The sequence below is a fragment of the Hyla sarda genome, chromosome 4 (assembly GCF_029499605.1).
Source record: "Hyla sarda isolate aHylSar1 chromosome 4, aHylSar1.hap1, whole genome shotgun sequence".
NCBI lineage: Eukaryota > Metazoa > Chordata > Amphibia > Anura > Hylidae > Hyla > Hyla sarda.
In genome coordinates this window covers 290,102,302-290,120,803 of record NC_079192.1, presented here as the reverse complement: position 1 = coordinate 290,120,803, position 18,502 = coordinate 290,102,302, and the positions used below count along the sequence as shown (strand labels likewise).

At 40.6% G+C, this 18,502-nt stretch overlaps 1 protein-coding gene across 1 annotated transcript in view; it reads left to right on the top strand.

Annotated features, from left to right (window-relative positions):
• The window catches only part of LOC130369339 (dynein axonemal heavy chain 3-like), a 919,716-nt gene that overhangs the window by 115,035 nt on the left and 786,179 nt on the right, over positions 1-18,502 (top strand). Inside the window, exons 8-10 of the mRNA XM_056574479.1 lie at positions 5,685-5,822; positions 12,129-12,272; positions 14,049-14,213. Of these exons, the coding sequence (XP_056430454.1) occupies positions 5,685-5,822; positions 12,129-12,272; positions 14,049-14,213 (447 nt within the window). The remainder of the gene's footprint in view (positions 1-5,684; positions 5,823-12,128; positions 12,273-14,048; positions 14,214-18,502) is intronic.

The following is an 18,502-nucleotide window of genomic DNA, read 5'->3' as shown; positions in this document are numbered from 1 at the left end:
AGATCGTGTCCCATTTCCCTTCCGTAAACTTACTGCCCATATCTTGATGTCAGCCAAGCTCCTGATAACTAGGCGCTGGAAATCTGATCTAATACCTGAACTCATAGAGCTGATTAATGTTGTTAATCTGTCATGTGGATATGAGAGAACATTTGCACTCGTGCACTCGCAATATAAATCTTTTTTGAAACATTGGTCCTCCTGGCTGTCCAGCCCCCATTGTCCGCACTTGAAACCCGATTGAATGGTAGCTTCCTGATATACATTTTCACACACCCCTTGTCGAAGCACACTGTGGTTATATATCTTTTTGGGTTCGCCGACGTAGGCGAAAATACATTTAGTGTTTCATTCTTTTCTATTTTCCTTGTATTCATATGGAGATAGTCTCCTTTCAAAATGCTTTGTATATCTTCACTGATTTTGGTTTGTCCTTCCTTTACACCAATACTGGATGACTGTCCGCACTGCGGACTGAATACTCCCTCCTGTACACCATATGTACTATGTTTATTGCTTACTGTATTATGTTTGTTCTGTTTAGGGTCCACACTAAGGCCTATTGTTTGATATTTTGAATGCTGACATATTGTTCAAAACTTAATAAAAGATTGAATTAAAAAAAAATTTAAATTTGGAGGAAGATTCAGAATTTTTGAAGTTGTACGAGAATTCAGCCCAGGGCAGAAGGTCAACCCAATCATCTTGGCGGGAGGAGACAAAATGTCGCAGGTAGTCACCAAGAATCTGGTTTACCCTTTCCACTTGTCCATTGGATTGCGGATGATAAGCAGAAGAAAAATTTAATTTGACTTTTAATTGACTGCAGAGTGCCTGCCAAAATTTTGAGACAAATTGAACACCTCTATCAGAAACAATATGCGTGGGAAGCCCGTAGAGATGAAAAATTTGAAGAAAAAACTGCTTTGCCAATTGAGGCGCAGAAGGAAGACCTGGAAGCGGGACAAAATGAGCCATTTTGGAAAAGCGATCAACGACCACCCAAATGACAGTGTTGCCATGAGATGAAGGTAGGTCAGTGATAAAGTCCATAGCAATATGGGACCATGGCTGTTCAGGCACAGGCAGAGGAAGGAGAAGACCAGCCGGCTTCTGGCGTGGAGTTTTGTCACGTGCACATACAGTACAAGCCCGTACGAAATCAGTCACATCTTTCTCCAAGGAAGACCACCAATAGTGTCTGGATATTAACTGTATGGACTTTTTGATTCTAGCATGACCAGCCAGGTGGGAGGAATGACCCCATTTGAGAGTCTGGAGGCGAAGACGTGGAGGAACATACGTTTTTCCTGGAGGAATTGGCACCAGAGAAGCAGGAGCAGAGACGACCAGACACTCAGAAGGTATGATGTGCTGAAGAAAAATTTCAGATTCTGAGGCATAGGTGGAACTTGATAGAGCATCAGCCCTGACATTCTTGTCCGCAGGACGAAAATGAGTTTGGAAATTGAAACGGGCAAAAAACAAAGACCATCTAGCCTGGCGAGGATTTAACCGCTGGGCGGATTGAAGATAAGACAAATTTTTGTGGTCTGTGTAGATGGTGATGGGGTGAAGGGACCCTTCCAGAAGATGTCTCCACTCCTCAAGGGCCATTTTAATAGCCAATAGTTCTCGGTCTCCAATGGAATAGTTTTTTTCAGGGGGAGAAAAAGTTTTGGAGAAAAATCCGCAAGTGATATTTTTGCGGTTTTTTGAAGGACAGCTCCGGCCCCAACAGAGGAGGCGTCAACCTCAAGGAAGAAGGGTTTCAGAGGATCTGGCCTGGACAGGACTGGAGCAGAGGTGAAGGCGACTTTGAGATGGTTAAAGGCTTCCTCCGCCTGCGGTGGCCAGGATTTTGGATTAGCATTATTCTTGGTCAAAGCTACAATAGGAGCAACAATGGTGGAAAAGTGGGGAATGAATTGACGGTAATAATTAGCAAATCCGAGAAATCGTTGGATAGCTCGCAGACCAGTGGGATGTGGCCAATCTACTACCGCAGACAGCTTATCGGGGTCCATTTGAAGACCTTGACCGGAGACTATGTAACCCAGGAAGGGAAGACTGCTGCGCTCAAAAAGACATTTCTCAATTTTGGCATAAAGATGATTTTTGCGTAGGCGCTGAAGTACTTGACAGACATGGAGGTGATGTTCCTCTAGGTTGGAAGACAAAATGAGAATGTCATTAAGATAGACCACCACACAGGAATACAGCATGTCCCGAAAAATCTCATTGACAAAGTCCTGGAAGACTGGAGGGGCGTTGCAAAGACCAAAGGGCATGACAAGGTATTCAAAGTGTCCATCTCTAGTATTGAAGGCAGTTTTCCATTCATCACCTTCACGAATACGGATGAGGTTATATGCGCCCCTTAGATCAAGTTTGGTGAAGATTTTTGCTCCACGCAGTCGGTCAAAGAGTTCAGAAATGAGTGGCAGAGGATAGCGGTTTTTCACTGTTATCTTATTAAGACCATGGTAGTCTATACAAGGGCGTAGAGATCCGTCTTTCTTGGCTACGAAGAAGAATCCAGCTGGAGAAGAAGATTTCCGTATAAAACCTCTTTTTAGGTTTTCCTGAATGTACTCCGTCATGGCTTGTGTTTCTGGAGCTGAAAGTGGGTAAATCCTACCACGGGGCGGTGTGGTACCAGGGAGCAAGTTGACAGGGCAATCAAAGGGTCTATGTGGAGGTAAGACCTCTGCTTGTTTTTTACAAAGACATTAGAATAGTCCTGATAGGCCTTAGGAAGGCCTGGCAATGGTGTAGCAATGGAGACTTGGCTGGTGGGTACAGGCTGGAGACATCGCTTGTGGCAGGAAGAACCCCAACTCTTAATGTCCCCAGTGGCCCAGTCGAGGCTAGGTTTGTGACGCTGGAGCCAGGGCAAGCCTAGAATTATTTCTGAGGTACAGTTGGGCAATACAAAAAATTCAATATTTTCAAGATGGTGATCTCCAACGGTCATGAGCAGAGGTTCTGTGCGGTAACGCATGGTGCAGACCAGCCTCTCTCCATTCACGGATGAAATGAAGAGAGGTTTGACGAGACGGATAAATGGAATATTGAATCTGTTGATGAGGCAGGCTTCAATGAAATTTCCTGCTGAACCAGAGTCCAGGAAGGCCACAGCAGAAAAAGAAGTATTAGTATTAGCGGGCATAGCAATCCGCACAGGTATAGTCAGACGTGGAGAGGAAGAATTCACACCTAGTAACGTCTCTCCAACGTTAACTAGGTGTGTGCGTGCGTTTCCCTGATGCGGAGGACGAACAGGACAGTCTTTGAGGAAATGTTCGGTACTAGTACAGTACAGGCACAAATTTCTGTTCCTGCGGCGAATCCTCTCTTGTTGGGTCAGGCGGGACCGATCCACTTGCATAGCCTCCTCGGCGGAAGGCACAGAAACAGGTTGCAAAGGACACTGGTAGAGAGGTGCAGAGCGAGGAAACTGCCTGGTGTGAACAAGATCCTTTTCCTGGCGAAGCCCCTGGCGTCTTTCTGAGAAACGCATGTCAATGCGGGTGGCCAAATGGATGAGTTCAGACAGGGTTGCAGGAATCGGATAAACCTTTCTTGAAGGTCGCGCAGAGGGCCTCATTGTTCCAGGCGAGCTCAGAGGTGAGGGTGCGGAACTGGATGGCTTATTTGCCCACTGAAGAGCTCCCTTTGACGAGATTCAATAGAGCTGTCTCGGCTGATGAAACCCGGGCTGGCTCCTCAAAGACACTGCGTACTTCAGAGAAGAAGGACTGGATGGAACCAGTGGCAGGATCGTTGCGGTCCCAAAGCTGTGTAGCCCAGGACAAAGCCTTTCCAGAGATCAGGCTGACCACGAACGCCACCTTAGACCATTCTGTGGGGAACTGGTCCAACATCATCTCCAGGTGTAGGGAACACTGAGACAGGAACCCACGGCACAGCTTAGAGGCCCCATCAAACTTATCAGGTAGGGACAGGCGGAGTCTGGAAGCGGCAACTCGCTGCGGAGGAGTTGCTGGAGCTGGCGGAGGAGATGGTTGCTGCTGTGGAGGCAGAAGCTGCTGTAGCGTGGCAGTCAACTGAGAAAGCTGTTGTCCTTGTTGGGTGATCTGCTGCGATTGCTGGGCGACCACAGAGGTTAGGTCAGCGATTCTGGACAGCGGCACCTCAACGGGATCCATGGCCGGATCTACTGTCAGGATCTGGACTGGTATGCGGGTAGGATACGGGTAGTGGATCCTCTGTGTTAGTGAGGCGATGACGTGGGCTGGACCGGTTCTAAGAAGTTACTGGTTTTAACCAGAGCGGGATGGACTTGCTGCGGCGGTAACTCCCAGGTCGTATCCCCTGATAGCGACTCAACTTCACTAACTGCTGAGATAGGCGTGGTACACAAGGACAAGGCAAGGTCAGACGTAGCAAAAGGTCAAGGCAGGCGGCAAACATTCGTAGTCAGGGGTAACAGCAAGGGTCTGGTTACACAGGCTAGGGATACACAGTAAACGCTTTCTCAGGGAACTAGGGCAACAAGATCCGGCAAGGACAGGAAGGAGAAGTGGGTTTTTATAGTGTAGGGAGTGCTTGGGAACTGATTGGACCAGGCACCAATTAATGGTGCACTGGCCCTTTAAATCTGAGACCCGGCGCGTGCGTGCCGGGACTGAGCAGGATGACAGGGCAGGTGAGATGATCGGGATGCGACCCGCGGGCAGGCATGTCCCGCCGCGTGGATCGCATCCCCGCCGGAGGACACAGAGCAGCGCTCCTGGTCAGCGAGTCTGACCGGGGCGCTGCAAGCCTGAGCAGAACGCTGAGAGCGCTCCGGGGAAGGAGCGGGACCCGGAGCGCTCTGCGTTACAACAGCCTGCAGCATACAGAGCAAACAGTTGGGGTAAAGAGTCGCAGGCTCTTTGCTTTGCCATCTTTCATATGCTTGTGCATTCTAAGGCAGGTGCCCTTGATTCCCATGTAGAAGGTGGCACTCCCTTGCCTACCACTTGTCCTGTCCCAGCAGTTTTTGATTATCTCTTCCAAATGAATGCCAAAATAACATATTTGTTCTTGATCCCAGCTATGGTTCTACTATCACCATAATTCTTGTCCACAGTGGCAACAAGCATGTTAGAAGAGGTAGTCTCTCTATTCTATGTTGGCATCTACTGTGCTTGAGAAATAAACTTAAAAATCTACAATACAATGGGATTTTATTTTAGGGTATTCTAATGTAACTGTTCAGGGATTTAAATGAATTTCCTTCAGGTTTTATGAAGTTAGAATGTTTAGCTATTAAAGTTTTTTTTATTGTGTCATATTTGTGATTTGCAACTTTAATAAGACGAGATTGATTAAAGCTGAGAGAGTCCCACTATAAGACAGTGGAACAAATTCCGCCTTTATTAAAAAAACAAATACAATGGCCCATACTTCTCAATCTGTCAGAGAAAAACTTGAAGGGATTTTCCAATAGCAACCAATCACAGCTCAGATTTTATTTTACCAGAGCTCATTAAGATCTAAAAGCTGAGCTGTGATTGGTTGTTGTAGGCAAATCACTCCAGCTTTTGTCTTCAATATATATATATATATATATATATATATATATATATATATATATATATATATATATCATGGTCTACAAGGAAACTGGTGATTAAGAAATAAAGGAGGCATTCATTTTGTCTTATTTGTTGCAGGTTCTCTTTCGCACTGTGGCTATGATGGTACCGGATTATGCATTAATTGCAGAAATATCTCTCTATTCAATGGGCTTTGTTGCTGCACGTAGTCTTGCTGCTAAAATTGTAGCTACATACAGGTTATGTTCTGAACAGGTAAGGCTTTTATGATTTTTACCCAAAAAAATAACACACTAAGAACGAGTTGTTGCAATCGAATGAGACTTATGTGTGAATGTGTAAGGGCCACGGCAGGTGGTGGATCCTCTGGGCCTGTGTGGATGATGATGTGAGCTTTGCCAAGGAGCGGAGTCTAAGGTACAGCGGTTTTCAGAAGGATAAGACAAGACGTGGCTAGGATAGCTGAAGGTCAGGGCAGGCAGCACAGTAGCAGGGTCAGGTCAGGGAACAAGGATCAAGTACATGGATAAACAGGAACACAGGATAGAAGCTTTCTCTCGGGAACAAAGACAACAAAAATCTGGTGGCAGACAGGGGGATGTGCACACACTTATAGGGAAGGAACAGGTGAGGAAACTAATTAGGGTGTACTGGCTCTTTAAATCACAGAGCTCCGGCTCTGTATATCTCTTAAAAACAGATACAAGACACAGAAGACCAGTGAGGTAAGTGACGGGCTGGAACTGCCCCGCCGGCAGCAGGGACATGAGAGGAGAGAGCTCATGGCCAGCGTGTCTGGCCAGATGCGCTGACGTTACAGAATGTAATTATGATATTTAAGAACACATCTTTAATTGGAAAAACTATACAATTGAAAGGATGCTCTAGTACCCTGATGGACCATCTCTAAGCTAGAAAGAAGATGAGATAAGGTTAGGCATGGAGGCATATAGATGCTGCAGTATTGAAGCACTCATCCATATGTCTCCATATATGAGACGATGCCAGATCCCATTTAGAAGCTGGATTTGTCAGCATGGCTTCAGTCCATAGCAAATCCTGTTTCTGGCACTACTGCAAATGAAGGTGGCTGGCTGCAATGGCAGGACACATAATGGGCGCTTTGTCATCAAGTTTCCTTCGCTAATCGCCTGAGATAGGGGTGTGTAATGAAGGTGTCCCCTGTGTCTGGTTGGTGGACAAGGAAACGGTGAGATCAAACAATCATTTTTATTGGGGGTCTGTTTATTGATTTGTGCAGGCCCTCATGTAACCACTCCTCTCAACACCACTGATTGGCAGATAGCAGGCATTTCATTAAAATAACCATCCTGTGTCTCTTATTTCAATGATGCCTTTGTGCCTTACAGCTTTGGAGAAATGTCTAGGGTTGAAGGCAGAGAAATACAGCAGCAGATCTTGTCACCATTGCTGCCATTATTGGTAAACAAGCAAAAAAATAAAAATAAAAATATGGGTATTTACATTACTTTGTTAGAGCCTGGGCCCTCTGAATGATCTAAGGGTAGTGAGTCAGCCTTACCCTGCAGAAATAGAAGAATAAGTACTTATTATTAGTTTTTGCCTTGCTGGGTTGTTCTCACTGATATAACAGACAAAAACCAATAGTAATTATTTCAGTAGTAACTATTAAAACAGTCAAAAGATCCATTTTAAAATCCATGATGTATTATGTTTTAGTATATGGGTTGTCTCATGAAGAAAACCCCTTAATAAATGATCCAGTGAAGAAACTGTGTCTAGGTTAACATTTTCCCTTAACAATCACAACAGGGTTAATGTAGCAGATCAAGATTGCCATTTATAAATGGGCATCCATATACTGCTTCGATAGGCAAGGTTCACCAGAGGAACAGCTAATCTTACAGAAAGGTTCTCTGCTCTTACATGTATTGGGTTCATATTTGGGACAAAAGGAAAAATAGCCAGCACAACAATCTAATACACAGGTGCCCGCTGCTGAGGCAAATACAAAATGTACACAAAGAAAGTTGCAACAGCACTCTAGGTCAAAAAATGGAGGATCTTAGCACAATTTTTGATCAAAATGTGTCCCCCCATCCACCACGAGGAGGTGGCCTCATATCGGAAAGATATTTGGGACACCCCCATTTCAACATGGAGTGCATGTCATCAGGCGGCAATCCCTTTAATACTCCCGTCTACTGCAATATCAATAGATATTGTATAATTCCTTTACATTTATTGTTATCGCTTCAATATTATTTCAGAGCCTTAGGCACAGTTATTAGTTTAGTTAAACCACATTATGTAAATTTGTAAGTGTAATTACTAATAATCCTGTTTCCTATCACCTCAAAGTTTATCAACATTATCAACATTTAAAAAGTAGCACTTGTTCAGGCACACGAAGGTTGAAAGAAGTGACAACGTATTTGTATCATGTCTTCACGGTCAGCTCTCACCTTCACTTTGATTAATGAATCTAATTTTATCCTCACAATGTTTTGATAGTTTAATACATATTCATCCCCCAAACAATTAAAGCATGTCACAAATGTCTTTATTCATTTAGTTACTTTTATCATTGGTGATTACCAAGATCTACATTTTTCCCCTTGTGAACACTTAAACAAGTCCCAGATTTTCTAGCAAGATTACTTCCCGCCTGAGGTTTTCTCACTGTGCTCATCCCCCCCTCCCCCATTCATACATATTAGTATTGTCTCAACCTAACATTTTATCTTGCCACTTTGTGCCCAGGCACTTTGCAGAAGAATGTAATAAGATAGATATAGGGCTATTGTGTGATAGAAAACCATTACCCTTTAGGGTGAATACATGACCCGCAGCACAAAGATTTGACATCCCATCCGCTTTGTGCCTTGTGATTCCATTATTCATAGCTTCCTTCATTCTGGCTCTTGTCACTGTGTAACTGATTCAGTGCTTAGTACTGCAAACACTTAAAATCACTTCCTTTTTTTCTTTCTAATTTTAATTTCTCTAATCAAATTGCATACATAAGTGATGATGTATTTCTTTCAACTTCTATTTGATACAAACTTCAAACCACATTTAATAAGAGACCAATCCATAGGTGAATATTAATGTAAGAAAATAGGATTATTAAAACCTTGGGATGAGTTCACACATAATAAAATTACATGAAAAATAAGGCTTAAAATATAAATGAAAAATGGCTGTATTTTAATGTAATGATGTGGTCTATGAAAGTCAGTCGAAAGTGGCCACCAGTGCTCAGACATATGGTCATAATTTTAATGACGGACAATTTTCCATTGACTTTCACATACCACATAATTAATAAAAAAATGCATAAATTTTTTTATACCTAATTTACAATATGTGAACCCAGTCTAAGGGTACATTCAGACTTGTGTATTTTGCTGCTGATTTTCCTACCAGTTGACTTGAATGGGTAGAAAAAACTGCAGTACAAAATTTGCAGCAAAATAGGCATGAGTGAACGTACCCTAATGGTTCCCAATGACTACAAAACCAGATCCTGAAAATATTGAATAATTGAAAGGGGAAATAAATGATCAAATAAAGGTAACTAAGGTTCTTTGCACGGGTTGTAGCGGTATGCCCGACAAGCTGCTATCTCCTGCACAGTTGCCTGTGTCCTCTACAATAGGTAGTGTAAAACTTCCCAAAAATTGTAGCTATAGATGGATAATCACTATGTGGGACTTCTATTAAAGAACAGCCTTGTATTCAAAGGTATACAGCACTAAAGGGAACTTGTTAGATATCACTGAAAGTATATACACAGGCGTTTGATGCGATGTCCTGGGGGGTCCGCGGTAATCTGCATATTTCTGGTCCAAGTTGCGTTGTCAGATAATTACTGTTAAGTATTTTAATAGATGCGATTATGATGTCTTGGGAAGCGTGCGAGACAGCCCCGGCCGGCGGCGTCTCAACCTAACTCCTTCCCACTGGAGTGTACGTTTTTTTGCTAATATCTGGCAGAGTTACTTCCCTACTGGACACAGTGAGGGACAGGCGAAATCTGAAGCTTTTCGGATGCTGAATGGCTTCCTTCCTCAGATAACCCTTCCTCAGTTCCCTGAGGAAGAAAGCGGTTCAGCTTGACGTCACTCTGCCAGGTATTAGCAAAAAAACTTACACTCCAGTGGGAAGGAGCTAGGTTGAGACGCCGCCGGCCGGGGCTGTCTCACATCACTTCCCAAGACATCATAATCGCATCCATTAAAATACTTAACAGTTATCATCTGACAATGCAACTTGGACCAGAAATCTACAGATCAGTGCGGACCCCACAGGACATCGCATCTAATGCCTGCAGAACATTGCACCAGATGTGAGTATATACATTCAGCGATATCTCACAAGTTCACTTTAGTGCTGTATACCTTTAAATACAAGGCTGTTCTTTATTAGATGTCCCACAGTGCGCTTATCCATCCATAGCTACTAAAATCAATAAAGTGTGCTCAGGTTTAATTTTATAAGGGGTTGTCTGGTGAAAGATAAAAACTGTGTATCGTATCAAAAAGTATAATAAATAAATAAATAATAAAGCCATTACACTTGCATTATCAGCTGAGCTGTATGGCCTGTAGCTGTGACATCACACTCTCTGAAAACACAGGTCCTCCTTCCTTCCTTCATTCTTTCCTGCTTTCCTTCTATCTGCTGGGGACCAGACCATTGATGTGAAAAGAGGGAGCTCATATTACTGTTTATTAGATGTTAGGACAGCAGGAAGCCTTGTTGTCTTCTCTGAGAAAGGCTGCCTTAAAATTTAATGAGCAGTAATATGAGCTCCCCTCTTCACATCAATGGTATGGTTCCCATCTGACAGGAGGGGAATGGGGAGTTAGGATGGAGCTCTGCTTTTATAGAGTATCATGTGATATCACAGCTACAAGGAAGATAACAGAGATTATATGGAGAGATATGTGCACTATGGCTAATTACACAATATTAAGTTTCTTTATTATACTTTTTGACACCATACACAGATTGTTTCTTTAACTGGAAGCTTCCTATAAGAAGCACTAATAAAATAAAAGCTGAGCTGTGATTGGTTTTTATGGGCAAATCAGACAGTGTTTTTTTTTAACCATTTTTATTTATCCCCCCCCCCCCCCCCAAGCAAACCTGAATAACATTGTTTTCTCTTAGCTCTGGCAGATTGCCAAAGCCATAAACGTTCAGCCTCAAGTTTCGGGTTGATTGCAGGGACACTGTCACTGTGTCCTGGCACAGAGTGGAGGTACTCAACTCCCCAGCGTTCAGAACATTTAATGCTGGGGAGCACAATGTCACGAGGGGGTGTGGTGACCCCAAAAGCCCGCACCAGCGTTCGGAAGTGAGTGTTCTGATCACTAGGGAGTAGAGTACCCCTTTAAGCATCTGGGACCCTGTAGCCCTGTAGTAATACATAGCCAGCACCCTACAAGATTGTATGCAACTCAATGAATCAGTTGTATCAATCTGCGTAAAACCAGAACTGTTTGACTTTGCCCATAACAAGCAATCACAGTGCAGCTTTTATCTTAATATAGCTCATTAAGATATAAAAAAAAAGGTGAGCTGTGATTGGTTGTTATAGTCAAAACCAGATAATTTTAATTTCTTGTAGATTGATTCATCTGGGTCCAATGTATTCCTTTGGACTGCAGCTGTAGTTCATCATCAATCTTGTAGTTCTGCAAAAAAAAAAAAAAAAAAAGAATGGCAGTGTAAGGGTGGGTTCACACTACGTTTTGTCCCATACGGGAGCGCATACGGCAGGAGGGAGCTAAAAGCTCGCGCTCCCGTATGTAACCGTATGCGCTCCCGTATGCCATTCACTTCAATGAGCCGACCGGAGTGAAACGTTCGGTCCGGTCGGCTCATTTTTGCGCCGTATGCGCTTTTACAACCGGACCTAAAACCGTGGTTGACCACGGTTTTAGGTCCGGTTGTAAAAGCGCATACGGCGCAAAAATGAGCCGACCGGACCGAACGTTTCACTCCGGTCGGCTCATTGAAGTGAATGGCATACGGGAGCGCATACGGTGACATACGGGAGCGCGAGGTTTTAGCTCCCTCCTGCCGTATGCGCTCCCGTATGGGACAAAACGTAGTGTGAACCCAGCCTTACTCTAGTCTATCACTGAGAGACAATGATAATGCTTTGGTATACTAAGTATACCAAAACATTATATGGGTGATCAATGTGATAAGAAATAAAAAGAAAAAAAAAACAGCACATGGAATTTTTTTTTCATAAAAGTGGTTTTATTGCGTAAAATAAATAATGTGCTTACATATATAGTATGACCAAAATTGTAACAACCCAATGAAGTATACATGCTATGGAAATCGTATCATAAATGTTTAGGTTAGTCTTTGAAAGCAATGTTGTAGTGGTATATAGTAGTTTCCTATAATAAATTCAGGATGCTTTCTCTCCTCATTTTGTATTTCCTGTGTGCCGTTATTGATCTTGGTGCATTTAGATATTCTTGTATCAAGAGCGTTCCTTGTTACCAATCAATCATATCATTAACATGACAATCGCTCCTAATTTGTCCCCAGCTTTCTTCCCAGCATCACTATGATTATGGCATGAGGGCAGTTAAATCTGTATTAACAGCAGCTGGGAACCTAAAGGTTAAATTGCCAAATGAGAAAGAAGATGTGCTGATGCTTCGATCAATACGTGACGTTAATCTGCCCAAGGTATTGTCCACTTCCAGCTACAGTGTGTGCGCTTTATAATGTGTTACTTGGGAATAGGAAAATGCATGACAGCAAACATGAGCTGTTGCTAGTCCTGGTCTTTTCCAGTGTCATTTCAGATCGATTGACAATAACAAGGCAGGCGAGAAGATAAACTACATGCTATAGCTTAATTGCTATGTTTATGACCCTTCGCTTCTTCGAAAATGTCACTATGAAATGGAGTAAGGTTTTCATCTGCATATATTTTGCCAGCCAGAGATTATCCTTCTTGCTGGAAAATACTTGGCTATTTATTTAATGTGCTCCTTATATGCTAATCACCAAAATGTTAAATGTAATTGATCTACAGGATCAGAGTCACATATAATATAAGAAAACCAAATAAACATGCCTGTGCCAACTGAGCCACAACATGGATTTAAAAAAAAATATATGTAGATATATAAGTACGGCTCCTTTCACGCCATGTTTGTGGTGTCTATTTGCAATATATGCTATGAAATCTGTGTTTTTAACATAGAAATCTATAAAGAGTGGTCCTGGAATCGGCTGCTCCAGCAGTTCCCAGAAGTGAAAATGATGGATGATGTCAGTGGCGCCTCGAGGATAAGATGTGTATTCTCCTAAAAAAAAAGTTTCCTATAGGTATCGGATACTTGTTTATTTCGAATAAAACATAGGTAGGATAAAACATGAAAAAGCAATGCATTTCGTGGGGTGGCCACCGCTTTGTGTAGGAAAACAATGAAACAGTTTGAATCTGCGTGGGTAAAATCTGTGACGTCACTCCAGGGCGGAAGTGATGTATTCCCAGGTGCATTCTGGCGTTGGCATGGTTGGTAATGAAGTGCATTGTCGTGCGCCGCTGACATCATCCATCATTTTTCACTTCTGGGAACTGCTGGAGCAGCCACTTCCAGGACCACGCTTCCATTCCAAAGACCGACATCAACTGATGTTTGGGCCAGGATGCTGGGCTGCCAGAGGACTACTCGAGAGTGAAAGGATTCACTATACGTGTTTAACAGTGTTAGCGCAACACTAATAGGTGAGTGAGATACCATCTTCCATCCACTGTATTTCACACACCTGTTCTGAGCAAACCGTAATACTGTCGCCCTAAATTGGGTGTACAGGTATCTATAGCAGTAGTTACCACACTACCTATATATACGGTTATATTGGCTCCAACTTTAGAGATCATCACATCCAAATAGCAATAAATTGTCTTTAATATTGCTATACCATCATTTACGGCATTTAGACAGTGCCACCTTCTCTCTGTTCCTGTTTTTCCATATATTATACCCCAGATGCCACTAAAGTGGTATTTTTCATAGCTATATGGCAATCTCTGGCCCCCACCTTCCTGCATTGGCGAGCTGCCACTCTGCCACATCCAGGAACTCCAAGGACAGGTAAGTAGGACGGGGCCCTATAATTATTCTGTCTATAGGGGATATGTGTCTCATAATAACAACTGAAAATATCTGAAAATTTGATGAAGTTTCATAATTGTTTTAGATGATGATATAGTTTGGTAAGAATACATTTAAAGTTGTTGTAAAATGTTAATATATATATATATATATATATATATATGTGTGTATATGTGTACATATACAGTATATATATATATATATATATATATATATATATATATATATATATATATATTTATATGATTTCATGTTGCTGCAAATGGCATAGATTTTTTTCCTAGAAATGCAGTGCTGCTAATTTCTTTCTTTCTCTCTCATTTTCAATTTGCAGTTTTTGTCCCATGACATCCCGCTGTTTGATAGCATCATTTCTGACCTTTTCCCAGGGGTTGTTTTGCCAGCTTCTGACCATGGCATTCTAGAGGTGTCCATCAGGGAAATTACCAAGAAAATGAATCTGCAACCAGTCCCTTGCTTCATCAAAAAGATAATACAAGTCAGCAAGTGTTCTTCTTATTCATATGTGATAGCATTTTCCGTTGAATATATTATATCAGATTTCCTATTGAGTGAATTTTGTAGATCACACACTTTTATTACATTACATAACTGTAGACTCATAGTATACTTACTTTATTAACTATCATACTAAAGAAGTGATCATTTTGTTTCTTAGAGTCCGCTCTTACTTGTCCTAAGGCTTTGTCAAGGTTTTGCTATTTTAGTTAACATTTTAGTCAGAAGTGGAATTGAGAGGAAAGTTATAAGGGAAAGATTTACACATATTTCTGTGCTTTAGAACCACTCTTAATTTTTGCTACAAATACTGACCAAAATATCATGGCCCAGATTTACTATTGCAGATGTAACAGAATTCTTGTGCCAAAATTTTGTGCCAAAAAAACACAACACACAAACCTATTGAAATTAAGCCAACTTATAGTTGGTCTAAATTGAGACTAGACAGTCTAAGAATGCAACATATTTATCAATCTGAACCACTGTCATGTATCGGGCACATTCCTAAATGGTTTAATCTACGTTTACACTATCTTAGAATTAGACATTTTCGGTAAATATGTACCTAAGTGTGAACCCAACCTTACACTTGACCTATGGAGGATATTATTTTGCCCTCAAACTTGAACTTAAGATAGATGGACAAAATGATTAATAGAAGCCATCTTGCTTCCTGTATGGGCCTACTTCAAACCACTTAGAAAGCCAAACAGTGTTTGCATATGTGTCTTGTTCAGTCTCGTGCCCTTGAGAACTGCCTTTGTCATACTTTCCCTTTTCTTTTGAAGGATTTACTTCTATACTGTGTCCATCTTTATGCTCTGCTCATATCTTTCACTGTTTAACCGGTATCACTACAGGATACTCAGACCTTTTTATGGAATCCGTCAGAGAATTTTGTTAGGAGGCTCATGTATCCAGCTTAAACTGTAAGCTTTCCAACATCCATGCTGATGTGCCATGCTGTAGTTTGACAACAATATATTTGGCATTTGAAAGTCAATAAAACTATAGTGTTTGAGCTTTTGGACATGTTGTCCGGGGTTTACAAAATATTGTACAAGATTTTACAAAAAAAATGGCTCCACGAGCAAACCAGATCCTAGAATCTCAATATCCATGAGCTGCTCTGGCCACTGCACCTTCTCTTTGTCAGATTGTTCCTGTGTCTTAGCTTGAAAGATTGACACAATGTAGAAGTAAAACCAGTATTTTTCTGAGGACTTTTTGCCCGATGGTTCCCTGTGTTAGACTCAATTCCCTCAGACCATTAAACTACAGCAGTGTACTTGAAGCAACCTTCTACTGTCAGAAGTATTAGGTTAGCATAGGTTTAGGTCACAGAGTATAAACAAGAATGTTTCCAATCACAAAATGCATAGCTTTTTAAAGGGAACATGTCATCACTTTTATGCTGCCTGAACCCTGAACCCCATTGGGGCTGTCCCCATAGACTTTTTGTCCACCCTGCTTGTGTCCTCCCTGTTTGGGGAGAAATTTATCAATCAAGGTTGGCAGGAATGGATGAATCTGCTGAGGAACACCTTGATAATCCTTTGTTAATTGGAATCAAGAAATAGAAAATCATGGTTAGAAGACATTTTCTCTGGCTTTTCTAATACAGTTTCCCAAACATGACTATGGTATCATGGTGACTGAAAGCTTCCTATGGTGAATCTTCAATTGCCATGTGCAGTGAATTAGCTTTTTTTATTTTCACACTAAACTTGAAAAAATTGATTTACCCATCTAATAATGTTTATGATATTACAATTCAATACTAATTCAGTTTTTTGTCTTTACCTCTGTGACCTGCTAGAATATGTAGTTCAGACAAATGGGCAATTTTCTCTTGATTCTCATTTCTGATCAGAACATTAAATGAAATAAACTGTACAGGATGTAGGTGACAAACCCTGCAACATTAGTTTAGAAAATGTTAGGGTAGAATACAATATACAGCACTCTTTCGTCTCCTCAATAAAACTTCTTACTTTCAGGCACATAGAGGTACAAATGTGATGCAGTTGTATTGAAATCTGTTAGGAAAAAACATAGCCATTTCATTAAGTAAGGATAGAAAATCCCATGATTAAAAAATGCTTCCTAGGCCAATGCAGGACCATGTTTGTTATAATATAAATTATCATTTGTTTTTATATATTATTGTTTGGGACATTTTATATTGAATGGGCCACCATAAGCCATCATTTCCAGATAAAATCACTCAGCAACTGTTCAAAATCCAAACCCCACATCTTAAGTCTATGACAGTATTATTGGGACGTACTATTTCTACATATATATTACTTTGGCACCCTATGAAGTTAATACAGTTTATGCACTGTATGACAGTATATCATTTCAGCAAAATGTGTCACTATTTGAGCAATGTACAGCAGTATAACTACTTAATATGGCATAGTAAAACACCTGATGTAAATCCAGCCCTATATAAAAGAAAATGACTTTTGTGAACAGTTATAAAGGATATGTCGTTCTACTTAGTAATAATCAATAATTGCTTGAAGTAATTATACTTGATACTTATACACTTACAGTAATATAGAAAACTATGCAATGATGGCAAACAATATCATATTGCATGTTGGGAAGCTCAGGAAATAGGCCCTGCATTTGCAGTACATTTTGATGTATTATACTAGTGAGCTGTCCCAGATTTCCTAATCCAATTATGGTGTGGGTTATCTGACCAGGAGAGGTCAGAGTTGAAATACTTAAAGGGGTTATCCAGGGGAACATTTTTTTTTATATCAACTGGCTCCAGTAAGTTAAACAGATTTGTAAATTACTTCTATTCAAAAATCTTAATCCTTTCAGTACTTATGAGCTTCTGAAGTTAAGGTTGTTCTTTTCTGTCTATGTGCTCTTTGATGACACGTGTCTCGGGAACCACCTCGTTTAGAAGCAAATCCCCATAGCAAACCTCTTCTACTCTGTGCAGTTCCTGAGACAAGCAGATATGTCAGCAGAGAGCACTATTGCCAGACAGAAAACAACAACTCAACTTTAGCAGCTGATAATTATTGAAAGGATAACCCCTTGCAATTTGGTGCTGTTAGAATAAAGTGGTCATTGTCACTGTGAAATTTCTGTGTGTGCTGAATGTTCTAAATTGTAGTTTAAAGACATGATATCTTTTATATGCAATTTTATTGTATCATTTTAAGTTATTTGTACCACTTATGGAACCATTGTAAAAAGGTACAAAGATAAAATGGTATTAAAATTAATGCCTGCTATGGGGAAATTCTGGAGTTTTAATAATGAAATTATATATTATATAAATTATCTCAAATGATACTCTTAGCTTAATATGTTGCTATTTACAATATTATACAAAAAAAAACAAGGCATAACTATCCTAATATATTGAGATTTTGTCTTAACAAGGTAACAATAAAAAAGCACATTATTTATATGGAACACATATCTATTATCTAAGGAAGTATATTGTCTACTGTAACACCATTGCTGTTTAAAGTAAAACTAAAAATACACATCTGCAAACATGGGCATATATCTGATAGAAAGATAAAATGAATGATTGTAAAATGATAGCAAAAAGAAGGAAGTCCAGCACAAATAATATGCAAATCACGGAATCCTTTATTTATTAAAATCCAACATCAGAACATGGAGATAAGAGTGACGCGTTTCAGGTGCCTAAAGCATATGCACCCTTAGTCATGCAAGTTAGAAAGTGCAGAGGAGGTTTCTTAAATAGGGGTCACATGACAGGAACAGGTGTGTTGAACCTGACATGTGTTAACCCTTTAAAGAGTAAAATCTTTCAAAAAAGAAAATAATTCAATATAGAAATCATATGTTACTAGAGATAAATATAATTTATTAAACATCAAAAGCATATTCTACTAGTATATGACACCAGAATAATAAAATCTCAATAGTAGCAATGAAAGTGCATAAGATACATGACAAATGCAAAAAAAAATAATGCAAACTTCAGTTTGTAGGATGTACGACAATAGAGGTACTCCGGTGGAAAACTTTTTTTTTTTTAAATCAACTGGTGGCAGAAAGTTAAACAGATTTATAAATGTCTTCTATTAAAAAATGTTAATCCTTCCAGTACTTATTAGCTGCTAAATACTACAGAGGAAATTATTTTCTTTTTGAAACACAGTGCTCTCTGCTAAATCATGAGCACAGTACTCTCTGCTGACATCTCTGTCCATTTTAGGAACTGTCCAGAACAGCATATGTTTGCTATGGGGATTTTCG